The following is a 14,052-nucleotide window of genomic DNA, read 5'->3' on the forward strand; positions in this document are numbered from 1 at the left end:
TGAATATATTGCGAGGTAATAAATCAGGTTATATTATACATCGTTGATCTAAAACAATTTATAATAACAACAAGAGATCCCAGAGGGATCTTGGCGCCCACCTTTGTACCATCTCCATTAGTTCTTTGTCAGTTCTATCTTTTCTCTTCTTTCCTCTAATCTGTTTGATAGAGTCATGTCAACAGTAAATGCACCTTGAGGTAACTTTTGATCTAAACTTAATACTGATGTGTATGAAAGCCAACCTTCAAAGTGAGTTTGTCATTTCACATATTTACTAGTTCAGTACTTAATGTGAAAGAAATAGAATCGATCATTGCAATATGAGAAAGATCTGTTTAGTTCTTTAAATCCATTTTGTTTTTATGATCAGTCTCAAAATATAACATGCACAACGAGGGATCAAGTGGAAGCTAAATTTAAAATTTGAGAAAGATCCCTCCCGTACTTTCCGAGAAATAGCAATAACAAATTTTCACTATCAAAATCCAAGATGGCTGCCTGTCGGCCATGTTGTTTATCCGATCAGTCTCTAAAATTGCCCTGCACAGCTAGGACCAAGGGGAACCTACATATCAAATTTAAGAAAGATCCCTCTAGTTCCTACACTATCAAAACCCTAGATGGCTGCCTGTCGGCCATGTTGTTTATACGATCAGTCTCAAAAGTTGCCCTGCACATCCAAGGGCCAAGGGGAACCTATATATAAAAATTTGAGAAAGATCCCTCTGATGCTTCCCGAGAAATAGCGATAACAAACTTTCAATATCAAAATCAAAGATGGCTGCCTGTCAGCCATGTTGTTTATCCGATAAGTCTCAAAAAAAATGCCCTGCACAGCTAAGGACCAAGGGGAACCTACAAATAAAATTTGAGAAAGATCCCTTTTGTACTTCTTGAGAAATATCGATAACAAACTTTCACTATCAAAATCCAATATTGCTGCCTGTCGGCCATGTTGTTTATCCGATCAGTCTCAAACAAAAATTGCCCTGCACAGCTATAAGGATCAAGGGGAACCTACATATCAAATTTGAGAAAGATCCCTCTGGTGCTTCTTGAGAAATAGCCATAACAAAGTTTCAATATCAAAATCCAAGATGGCTGCCTGTCGGCCATGTTGTTTATACGATCAGTCTCAAAAGTTGCCCTGCACAGCTTAGGACCAAGGGAAACCTACATACAAAATTTGAGAAAGATCCCTCCGGTACTTCTGGAGAAATAGCGAGAACAAGAATTGTTTAAGGAAGGACGACGGACCACGGATGTAGGGTGATTTGAATAGCCCACCATCAGATGATGGTTGGCTAAAAATGTACTTATGTACATCATACATTATTACTGTATGTGATAGATTGTGTTTCTATATTGCTATTATTGAGGAATTAAATATCAGTAAATGTAAATAAAATGCAATAGTATTATGGTGAGACAAGAAAATATTACACAGGCTACCAGCCCCCAACTCTTGATGAAGAATATTTTTCATAAAATAGAGAGGGGATGGTGGCCTGCAATTATCTCCCCCTAATTTGAGAACTCAAGAATGAGATGTCCGAGTGATCAAAATTATAAGAGCCAATGTTTTCTAAATAATTTAATATTCTAGGGCTAAGTGGTCTAAATACATTGTAAATTCATTTAAATTTAAAATGTCTTGTGTCTTCTAAATACAGAACAAAGAACATTCTTCCTAATGCAATATAAAGGATCTTTGTTTCATTTTTATATAAGATTTTTATGAAACTCAACCTGAAGATTTGTTTTAGCTAGACTGATCCAACATTGAGACCTAGCTAATTCATTAATCTGATAAACAAGAGGCCCAGAGAGCCTGTATCGCTCACCTGAATATGTTTATAACAATTGGTATGAAGTAAAGTTATAGCACTCCATGGTAGGTGCTGTAAGTACATATGAAATTTCAGAAAGATCCATCAAGTACTTGAGATATAGCGATAACAAACTTCAAACAGATCGCCCCACCCCTATGCCCCTAGGGGGGGGGTTATACCCACCATATATACAAAATTGAGTTCCCTTGGCCCAAGGATTCTCCAGACTAAATTAGGATAAAATCCCTTAATCCCGATGGTCGAAGAAGGATTTTAATGGTTTTACCTCTATTTCTCCTATTGGGCCCCGCCCTTCTGCCCCCTGGGAGACCACACCCCCTGCTTATACAAATTTGAGTCCCCTTAATTGGCCCAAGGATGCTACAGACCAAATAAGGATAAACACACCGTTTATATAAAATTGGTTCTTCTTCATACCAAATTTGGATAAAATCCTGTCATTCGTACGCAAGCAGAAGGTATTTGAAGAATTTGCTATGTTTCCCCTATTGGGCCCTGCCCTTCTGCCCCAAGGGGGCCACACTCACTGTTTATACAAACTTGAGTCCCTTTTACCAAAGATCCTCTAGACCAAATTGGGAAGAAATCCCTTCATCCCTATGGAAGAAGAAGGATTTTAAAGGTTTACCTCTATTTCCCTTATTGGGCCACGCCCTTCTGCCCCCCTGGAGACCACTCTCACTGCTTATACAAATTTGAGTACCCTTGGCCCAAGGATGCTCCACACCAAATATGGAACAAATCCTTTCATTCCTAAAGAAGAAGAAGGATTTTAAAGAATTTGCTATATTTCCTACATTGGACCCTGCCCCTCAGCCACAGGGGGGCCAGACCCACGGTTTATACAAAATTGGTTCCCCTTTACCCAATGAGGATCCAAACAATATATGGACCAAATCCTTTCATTCCTACAGAAGATGAAGGATTTTAAAGAATTTGCTATATTCCCCCTATAAGGCCCCATCCCTCAGCCCCTAGGGGGCCTGACCCACTGTTTTATACAACAACGGTTCCCTTTTACCCAAGGATGATCCACACCAAATATGGACCAAATCCTGTCATTCCTACAGAAGAAGAAGTATTTTAAAGAAGAATTTGCTATATTTCCCCTATTGGGCTCCCCCCCCCCCCCCTCAGCCCCCAGGGGGGCCAGACCCACCATTTATACAAAATTTAGTCCCCTCGGCCTAAGGATGCTCCAGACCAAATTTAGTCCAAATCTACTGGGCCGTTCAGGACAAGTAGCATTTTAAAGGAAAAGATGACGGACGATGAACGACGGATGCTGCGGTATGGCATAAGCTCACCATGGTCCTTCAGACTTACTCTTAATTCATATTCATAGGACGACCAAGTGAGTTCAGTGTGATGAGAAATTCAGATACGTAGCTATAGAGCCAAAAATATGTGTAACCTCAGGTGAGGGGTCTGAGCCCCCAGTGGGTCCAGGACAGGACCCTGGTGGGGGAGATTCAGTGTTGCCAATCCCCCAAAACAGAAAATGATTTTGTTTTCAAACATGAAAATTATCAAGGAGGGTTATCATAAAGATATATTTTAAGTGCCCAGTCAGCTTAAATGAAGTAAATCAAATACATATGTAACTAATATTTATTATTAATTAAGTTCCATACACCATAGATGACTTGTATACATCCATTCATTACACCATAAATGATTTGTATACATCCATTCGTTACACCATAGATGGTTTGTATACATCCATTCATTACACCATAGATGATTTGTATCACATTTACAATTCATTTATTAAGTGCATGTAGTGGAACTGGACTGGGTCAATCGCCAGCGACCAGGTAGCTCAATTTGCAGAGCGTCGACAGTCTAGAGTTCAGAGGTCCTGGGTTCAAATCACTGGACCATAGCACATTTCGTTTCCTATTGCATGCATTTTACGTAATTCAAGATACCTGACTGGTAGACATCATACACACAGTAAATAAGGATACTTGTGAAAATGTGCATAATGGACTGTATGTATATTTGTTGCTTAATACCCCGGTCACACATTAACAGACGGTCTTGCCGGATCCACTAAATAGAAATTCACGGATGACCCTGGAAAAATCTATATCAGTGGTCCGCTACGGATGCAGTACGGTTTGACTACAGATAGGGGGTAGTTGACAACTGTTCGGTGCGGTTTAGTACGGAATGACACGTGTCATGGTGTATGCACTGCAGATTAACAACGGTTCGCTACAATTTTAGTACAGATTAGGACGAATAGTCTGGCACGGATTAGCACGAATAGTCTGGCACGGATTAGTATGAACTCGCACGGAGTGCCACGAACCTGCCACGGTAAGCAATCCGTCTTCAAACTCCTGCGCTCGCGTGTTCATTCCACAACTTAATTCAAATCTTAGTACGGGTTAGTACAAGTATGTAGTTCACCGTAGCTAACCATACCGAGGCCGGGGATCTACTACGGATCAGTAAGGATGTACTACAGTTGTCTGATCGGTGGTAAATTTTTGAACATGTTAAGGAATTGTCACATATACAAATACTACTATGAATGACCAAGGATACAATACGGACCACTGCTGATTGCCACGAATGATGCCGGATCGTATCCATGGCTAATCCAGCGGCGCATCCGTGAATGTGTGACTGGGACATTAATATCATTACCATGTTTATATATAATATCAACGTAAATGTCCTGATTTCATTTTTCACGAAAAAAGGGTTTCTATATTGCAGTTCTAGTGTAGTAATATAAACACACGTGACTCTTTCCAGACCAGCTTATTAAAAAGTGCACGCTGAGATACAGAAAGCAAACCATAAGTTCATCTTTATTTGACCAATGATTTCAAAAACACGTCTCTCGATCAGGATACAACTCAATGTTGTGTGTCTTTACTTAATTTATTTTTTTAATATGATTTAGAATTGTTCAATCAACCTCTCTATCAGAATATGGAAGAGGTGGTGAAAGTCAGTTATTTCGGAAAAAGATAGACTTGATATTCTGTCCCAGAGAAAGTGTAATGGCCAGAGGGTAAGAGTTCAAAAATAACAATTTGTGATAGTGTTTTCACTATTTTAACATTAACATTTCTGGTATGCTACCTTCTTTACTAGAACATTTTCTGCCTCAAAAAAAACCCTGTGCAAATGACACAAGTAATTACATCACTATATCAAAGATTTTAAATCTTACATTATGGAAGAAATTGACTTATATTAGTTTCACATGTCTTTGGGGAGCTCAATCCTTAATGATTAAACTTGATATTTAGTTTGCCACAGGGGTCCTTCAAGAGAGCTTAATCCTTAATGATCAAACTTGATATTTAGTTTGCCACAGGGGTCCTTCAAGAGAGCTCAATCCTTAACTGACTGTATTTGACTTAGTTTGACATGTCTTTGGGAAGCTCAAGATGCTTGCAATTTAGTGACAGGTATATTAAACTGTCAAATTACTTAACTTTAAACTTAAAATAAGTGTGATAAAACAAACAGTTTGTAAGTTGCTCCGTATGAGTTCCATTCTTTCATATAATTAAAAAAAATCATATCTTATTAAAGTATTCATCGAACTGTATCAAACAACTAGCATTTACAAAGAAACAAAGATTATTCTCTAGACCTTATATGTATTTTTTATGACTTCCTCAATAAAAACATATCTCCTTTTGACAATCTATTACAGCCACTTGGTAAAGCATGGCAACATTAAGGCACATAATAGCAGAAAACAACAGATTTTACAAACTGAAGTGACTGACAAACATGGCAAATACAGCATTTTAAATTCTTATCACACAATAGTTTATGTTACTTGTAATAATTGCCAACCTCTAAGCCACTTAAAGAGCCCACTATGTGTGAGATCTTCCCCCACCGGGTATAAGTAGGTAGCCCAATATGTGGGAGATCTTCCCCAACCAGGTATAAGTAAGGAGCCCAATATGTGGGAGATCTTCCCCCACCAGGTATAAGTAAGGAGCCCAATATGTGTGAGATCTTCCCCCACCGGGTATAAGTAGGGAGCGCAATATGTGGGAGCTCTTCCCCCACCGGGTATAAGTAGGTAGCCCAGTATGTGGGAGCTCTTCCCCCACCGGGTATAAGTAAGGAGCCGAATATGTGGAAGATCTTTCCCCACCGGGTATAAGTAAGGAGCCCAATGTGTGGGAGATCTTCCCCCACCAGGTATAAGTAAGTTGCCCAATATGTGTGAGATCTTCCCCCACCGGATATAAGTAGGGAGCGCAATATGTGGGAGCTCTTCCCCCACCGGGTATAAGTAAGGAGCCGAATATGTGAGAGATCTTCCCCCACCTGGTATAAGTAGGTAGCCCAATATGTGGGAGATCTCCCCCCACCGGGTATAAGTAAGGAGCCCAATATGTGGGAGATTTTCCCCAACCGGGTATAAGTAAGGATCCCATTGTGTGGGAGATCTACCCCCACCAGGTATAAGTAAGGAGCCCAATATGTGGGAGATTTTCCCCAACCGGGTATAAGTAAGGAGCCCAATATGTGGGAGATTTTCCCCAACCGGGTATAAGTAAGGAGCCGAATATGTGGAAGATCTTCCCCCACCGGGTATAAGTAAGGAGCCCAATATGTGAGAGATCTTCCCCCACCGGGTATAAGTAAGGAGCCCAATATGCGGGAGATATTCCCCCACCGGGTATAAGTAGGTAGCCCAATATGTGGGAGATGTAATAATTGCCAACCTCTAAGCCACTTAAAGAGCCCACTATGTGTGAGATCTTCCCCCACCGGGAATAAGTAGGTAGCCCAATATGTGAGAGATCTTCCCCCACCGGGGATAAGTAAGGAGCCGAATATGTGAGAGATCTTCCCCCGCCGGGTATAAGTAAGGAGCCCAATTTGTGGGAGATCTTCCCCCACCGGGTATAAGAAAGGAGCCCAATATGTGGGGGATCTTCCCCCACCGGGTATAAGTAATGAGCCCAATATGTGGGAGATCTTCCTCCTCCGGGTATAAGTAAGGAGCCCAATTTGTGGGAGATCTTCCCCCACAGTGTATAAGTAAGGAGCCCAATTTGTGGGAGATCTTCCCCCACCGGATATAAGTAAGGAGCCCAATTTGTGGGAGATCTTCCCCCACCAGGTATAAGTACGGAGCCCAATATGTGGGAGATCTTCCTCCTCCGGGTATAAGTAAGGAGCCGCATATGTGGAAGATCTTCCCCCACCGGGTATATGTAAGGAGCCCAATATGTGTGAGATCTTCCCCCACCGGGTATATGTAAGGAGCCCAATATGTGAGAGACCTTCCCCCACCTGGTATAAGTAAGGAGCCCAATATGCGGGAGATATTCCCCCACCGGGTATAAGAAAGGAGCCCAGTATGTGGGAGATCTTCCCCCACAGTGTATAAGTAAGGAGCCCAATTTGTGGGAGATCTTCCCCCACAGTGTATAAGTAAGGAGCCCAATTTGTGGGAGATCTTCCCCCACCAGGTATAAGTAAGGAGCCCAATTTGTGGGAGATCTTCCCCCACCAGGTATAAGTAAGGAGCCCAATAGGTGAGAGATCTTCCCCCACCTGGTATAAGTAAGGAGCCCAATATGTGGGAGATCTTCCCCCACCGGGTATAAGTAAGGAGCCCATTTCTTGAGATCTGATTTACAAATCAATCAAACAGATCAACTTGATTTCAAGAAATCAAAGTAGTAATGGATGTAAAATCAAAGAAAAGTAAATTTAAACCAAGACCAAGTTTGTTTTTATACCAGATTTATCAATTATAAAGAATGATTGCGTCATCTGAATAAGGTATTTATTTAAAAAAAAGAAAATTACTGACTGCCTAACATTTTTTGATATTCTTTTAAATTAAAGTTTCCATTTATTGACTGCGTCACTGAATCCAGTTGTAAAAAAAAGTTGCTACCGAAAATAAGTTACAGTGGCTTAATATTGATTGCTGACAGGTTGCTTTCCAAGTTGAAATGCACATACTAGCTGACCCTTGGAGAGGTTATTCAGTGCCTAGTGTAAAGAACCAATGAGTATATCAATCCTTGTATGATTAGCCAAATTGTGGATGACTTACCTCCCTTGGGCCACTGGCCAAGCTAACATTTCCCTTGCCATCATATTTGATGGGAGCCCCGCCCATCTCTATCAATGTTCCATAGCCAGTGGGAGTAAAGAAGGCAGGGATACCTGCCCCTCCTGCTCTTATCCTCTCTGCTAGAGTTCCCTACAATGTAATTAATATAACTATAACAGAACTTCCAGACAGCATTCTCAATACAAACATAATGTTTATGTTGTTTCATTGTAGTGAACAGTTTTGAAGACAATTAACAAACTAAAGTTTGCAGCTTTCACTCTGAAATTAGTTTTCATTAACATAAAATACTTCATATATACATGTTATATGTCAATTGAAATAAATACTACAACAACATTAAAAAGATATTGCAATGATTATATTTTACCCGGCGGGAAATCTTTGAAGCAAACTTTACTGCAACACATTAGTACAATGATCTTCTTTTTATTAATAGTTGTTAAACATTTTGGTCCTATAGATTTTATTTTCAGGCTAGAGGATATCAGTATGGCTTTGTTTTTGCCAAGAGTATAAATATGCAAGACCACACACTTGTGTTTTTGTAACGAATCAGAAAGCATGAGTTTATTGTGCGGACAAATATATTCACGAGTGCGCTTCGCGCACGAGTGAATACATACGTCCGCGCATAAATGAGTGCTCTCTGATTCGTTAGACAAACACAAGTGTGTGGTCTTGATTTTATCACATACCTTCCGTATTTGGTAGAGATCGCTACAAATATTTTATAAACTTTTTAGTTCGCCATGAAAAGGGGATTCCCATAAAAAGTAGTTCCGGCTAGTAGGTAAATACAACATTCCGTATTGCAAATGTGCAATACAGAACGTTGTATTTCATGGTCTGAACATTGCTTGTATTACTATAACAAGATTCAACAGGTATTTGATAAATATGGTTCTAAATCATGCTTTATATCACCGATAGAAAATTGTTTACCTGTGGTGTGAGCTCCACCTCTAGTTCTCCTGTTAAGTATTGTCTCTCAAACTCTGCATTTTCACCCACATATGATGATATCATTCTACGAACCTGCAATGACAGGAGCGTATCTGAATTTCTAAAAACAAGACACATTAAAGTCTTACTTGTCTTCCACTAGAACATGTTCATGATTTAACAGTGTTACCTCTCAAACCCTATATACACATAGAGCAGCCTGTCCAAAACTTTTCAGTTACCAAGATTTCTCTGAGATCCCAAATCACGACCTAAGAGGTTAATGTTGATGTGGGTAAAGGGAATACACTCTTCCAATTTTTGTAGAGAGTGAAAAACACAACGAATACCTGTCCTAAAATAATTATGGCTAGTTCCACTGCTAAATTTTCAGAATGATCAGATTGATCCATCAGCTATTATTAAAAATCTGAAACAGCATTCTAACCTGTCCCTGTTTCAGGAGAAGTCCAAGGCCAAAGTCGTCCACTCCGGCATTGTTGCTGACTACAGTCAAGTCCTTCACCTTGGTATTCAGTAAAGCATTAATGAGATTCTCCGGGATGCCACATAGTCCAAAACCTGAAACATGCAACAGTATACACTTAATCATCAAAACCTGAAACATCTTATAATTATAGTACATTGATATGTTGCTGTCATAGTCAAAATGGGAATACGCTGTAGTCTCAATTAACATTTAATGACTTCCAGAATCTATACTTACCCAGTAATCATTCTATATTTATTTTGTTCGTATTTGAAAAGAAATGAAATTCTGAATTCCACTTCAACTATGAAATCTGTGAAAAACTTCAATAAAAATGGTAGTCCGAATTATTCTGACGTTTTATCAACTTTTTTCATATCGGTCTGTCATGGATTAACGTCAGAACTCCGGCCCTCTATAATATGTGGGAAATATGCGACCCGCGCCCGGAGCGCTCTTCAAACTGATATTTTAGAAACAAATCGTCACTTTCACACACATGTCGCACATGGATCGAAAGATCTAATCTTTATGCACCAGATGAACATACATAACATGCCTCAAACAACTAATACAATCACTAAAAACATATTTTTTCAAACTTACTCCGTTTTACTCTAGTTTTTTGATAGCTCTGCCTTCCAATGCCACGTGACTAAAATCTCGCCGGCCTACGTCATAACGTTGGGAAATACCTTCGGTAACACGAGATCTCGTCAAGTCATGTGACATTTCTCATGGCCTAATTTTACATAAAAAACATGGGTTGGTAAAGAAAACGTTGGAAAATGCTTTTCGTAATGGTCTTTGAAACATCTTATTGATACCACCTATTGCATAAAGAATAGGTCTTTCGATCCATGTGTGATATGTGTCTGAAAGTGACGATTTGTTTCTAAAATATCAGTTTGAAGTGCGCTCCGGGCGCGGGTCGCATATTTCCCGCATATTATAGAGGGCCGGAGTTCTGACGTTAATTGACGACAGACCGATATGAAAAAAGTCGATAAAACGTCAGAATAATTCGGACTATAAAAATGGTTGCACATGGCTGACAGGGATTTATTTTGCAATTGCCAAAACAATGACATGTAAATTAATAGATAAATAGCCTTATGACTTGAGTTTATATATTGGTCATTGAAAAGGAGTTTCCATTGATAATATCTGCATCTCCTATAAAGTCACCTCTGATGAGGATTTGATTTATGTGTTTGCATGTCAGACCTGTCATCTACATGTGATCATACAATAATTATTCAAGTCCAGCAAAAGTGTTAATGTACCGGTAAACAAAAACGTGAGCCGTGATAATAAAATACCTTGGGCCAGGAGTGTTAGTTAATGGGAAATAAATAAACTTTGTCATTTTGACCATACAAAAGTATCTTAATCCAAAGTGTTGATGTGACCATGTGAGGAGATTTTGTTATGAAACCATACCTCCCACCAGCAGCTTTGACCCATCAGTTATGTCTTTAACTGCATCTGCAGCGTCAGCACAGAATATGGCACTCCTCTTCGGTGATGTGCTAATATCCCTTTTCACATTTATCTGTAAAAAAAAAATTGGATATTTCAATTTACCTAAATAGTGTACTTATACGTCATACATGTATATAGTTATAAATATCACATGGGGCAAAGAAGTAATTCCAACAGTGTGGACAAGTTTAGGTTGTCAAATTTTCGGTTATAAATATCACATATACATTAATTCACTGTATAATTTTTATTGTTAAAAATAAAACACTTCCCATACAGGGTTGGTTGGTGGTACGTATAGAGTTTAACATCCCATCAACAGCTAAGGTCATTTAAGGACGCACTGCCTTCATGTGTGTTAATTTGTATGCGTGCATGTGTACATGTGTGCCACAGACCGGGTATACGTACCATACCAGGACTACCTCTTTTTATCTAATGTGTCTGAAAATTGCTGAAAGTTTTTATTCTAGTGGCTAAATTTACCAAAAGTGTACTTCAAATAGGTATGGGTTTATTTAAGCAATGCATGTTTTAGCAAATGTTGTTATGGTCCTTTAACACACATAACTATTGATGACAAACTTAATAAAACCACAGAATTAGATTAGCTATCAAAGTCTGTAATAAAGCCTAGTACACTAACAGTAAGGGCAATCATGTATAATATGCCAACATTTGGGTAATTTATGGTTTTACTCGTAGAAAACATACTATATAATGGGGTAACATGGTTTTTATGTCTGCCTTTTTCAATGATAATAATTATAATAATAATAGTAGTAACGTTCTGGTTATTTAAATAAAAGGATGATTGTGAGGGTAAATACTGGTTCTTTATGCATTCTTCTTAAAATCTTGGAAGCAATCACTATACTGTAACTACATGCATAAAGTCGAGAAGGACCACCTGCAAAAACTCTAGTGTCATTTACTGAATAAGTCCACCAGAAAAAATAAGTTAGCAATCGATGATTACGTTATATTTTAGATTAATGCAGAAGACTCAAAATGCATTTGGTTACAAATATCATTTTCTACTATTAGAATATTTGGAGACAGATTTATTTGACATCCTCCACTTTTGGAGGTGTGACAGAATCCGCCAATCAGAGAACGTGTTTACTAATCTGACGGCAATGCACGACACTCGTTTTAGTATTTCGACGCGCTATTTATCCAACTTATGATGGTGTACATGTTTGATATCAAAAGCAAATTTAACTTATAAACCTTAATTGCAGGAAATACGACCCCCGCTTGACGCCCGCAGACTTTCACTGGCGACACAAGTGACCTTAGCAAACTGGCTGCCATGTTGAGAGTTCTGGTAAAGGGACATAACCCCACAGGCCAATTGGAGTGCTCTAAAGCGATAAATAGGATGTAATATCACGGACTTATAGATAACATCACGGATTAGATTTCAGGATTTTCAAATGATATCTAAAACAAATAACTGTAAAATATTAAATATGAAAAATATTTCCCAAAGAAATCATGTCAAGTTATCCCTTGAAGCTATCAGAGACGTATTATATATTTCCCAAAGAAATCATGTCAAGTTATCCCTTGAAGCTATCAGAGACGTATTATATATTTCCTTTAATATGTCTCCGAAGCTATATATCCTACTTGCAATGGGTACCAACTTCACGATAACAATTTCCCATAAAAATATCTTTGAGGAAGATTAAATCGCATAAATCTAACGTTATAGTTACCACTGTGCATGCGTTCTGTAATAAATAAAACCACTAATTATATCAGTATCTGATTTCAAAACAACTTAAAAAAAACGTCACGTGCCTTTCTTAAAGTAGTCGTTAAAACAAATATTGAAAATTTTATTAGCCTCCTTTGTGGAATTTATCAAGACATTTGATAGTGCCATTCGTTCAGGGCGTTTATTTAAATTTTATAACTAATTCTGATCACACAATTCTATGTTTAGTACAATTTTCTGTCATAAAGGGTCACCAGACCCTGTACGCCCTCCACTTATCTATCATAAAGGGTCACCAGACCCTGTGCGTCCTCCAATTATCTATCATAAAGGGTCACAGACCCTGTACGTCCTCCAATTATCACTATCCATTATTTACAAGTTTTATTCGAACTTTATTCGATTATTTACTTATCCCCATCGCAACCTAATGGTTTGCAAAGAAAATACTGGATGTGTTGAAATAAATAGTGTGATGACAGGTGCCTAAAGGTGTACACAAAATGAAAGTTTTTATTTTTAATATTCCTGCTATCAAAAAAGCGCATCAACTATATGTTTTTTACTTTAGCAATGGTGGTGTGAAATGAGTCCACCAGTCCTGGTATCTAGGTATAACACTTACAATGTACTTTCTCACACTCACTTTCTCTGGATGTTTTGCTGTTGCGATACATGACCAAGCAGTGCCAAGATATTCAGAAAAGATTTCAATCTACTCAGGCTTAGTTGCACCAATGTCCTTCTTTTGTCTACTTATCCAGAGCGTCATTTTATGTAAATACTATTGAATTTTTATTTTTTTTAATTTCGGCAGCACAAAAATGTGGGTTTTTTTTAAATGATTTTTTTTTCATAAAAAATAGAAATCGGATGGCATTTGGGCGGTTATGAGATTTTTTAAATCAAGTATTCACATTTAGATTCTTATGATGCTGTATATTTTGTGTTTCAAAAATAAATGTAACTTCTAACAGAGACGCATATATTACAGAGATTGGCAACTCACGCAGATCTCGTAAAAACACGCATGATCATAATTATTGTTCAGGCAGTGAAATAAGATACGCCGCGAGACTTGGGTTGCGGCTGCGCAATCACGCGGAACCTGGTCTATGAGTGTTTGTTTGACAGCTAAAAGCACATGTCGAAGCAAAATGATATCGATCCTAGCTGGTGACGATAGTCTGGTTAATGTGTTAGTTACCTGTGAGAATTCGATCGTGTATTCGTTAGTTCGTGTCAACATGTCACATATCCTAGCCATATATCGCTCATATTAGAAGCTGGTTAGAAATATTTTGTAATATCTTAATACGTTTTTGAAATTGAAATGAAAAGAATTAACCCTCGCACATCACAGCCGCCATTTAAACTTGTTTATTCTTAAAAAAAAATGTATTTTCAGAGCTCAATTATCAAACTTTGCAAGTATTGTAAAAACCTTATTTGAAAAAGATGG

At 38.4% G+C, this 14,052-nt stretch overlaps 1 protein-coding gene across 1 annotated transcript in view; it reads right to left on the bottom strand.

The window, feature by feature from the left end:
• LOC110459125 (succinyl-CoA:3-ketoacid coenzyme A transferase 1, mitochondrial-like) overlaps positions 1–12,199 on the bottom strand; it is a 36,964-nt gene extending 24,765 nt beyond the window's left edge. Inside the window, exons 1-5 of the mRNA XM_021511220.1 lie at positions 12,098–12,199; positions 10,823–10,934; positions 9,338–9,471; positions 8,890–8,982; positions 7,924–8,073 (exon numbers count right to left, since the gene is read on the bottom strand). Of these exons, the coding sequence (XP_021366895.1) occupies positions 7,924–8,073; positions 8,890–8,982; positions 9,338–9,471; positions 10,823–10,934; positions 12,098–12,181 (573 nt within the window). The 5' untranslated portion in view covers positions 12,182–12,199. The remainder of the gene's footprint in view (positions 1–7,923; positions 8,074–8,889; positions 8,983–9,337; positions 9,472–10,822; positions 10,935–12,097) is intronic.
• Positions 12,200–14,052: the final 1,853 nt, after the last annotated feature.

The sequence above is a fragment of the Mizuhopecten yessoensis genome, unplaced genomic scaffold (genome assembly GCF_002113885.1).
Source record: "Mizuhopecten yessoensis strain PY_sf001 unplaced genomic scaffold, ASM211388v2 scaffold9973, whole genome shotgun sequence".
In the NCBI taxonomy this organism is placed as follows: Eukaryota; Metazoa; Mollusca; class Bivalvia; order Pectinida; family Pectinidae; genus Mizuhopecten; species Mizuhopecten yessoensis.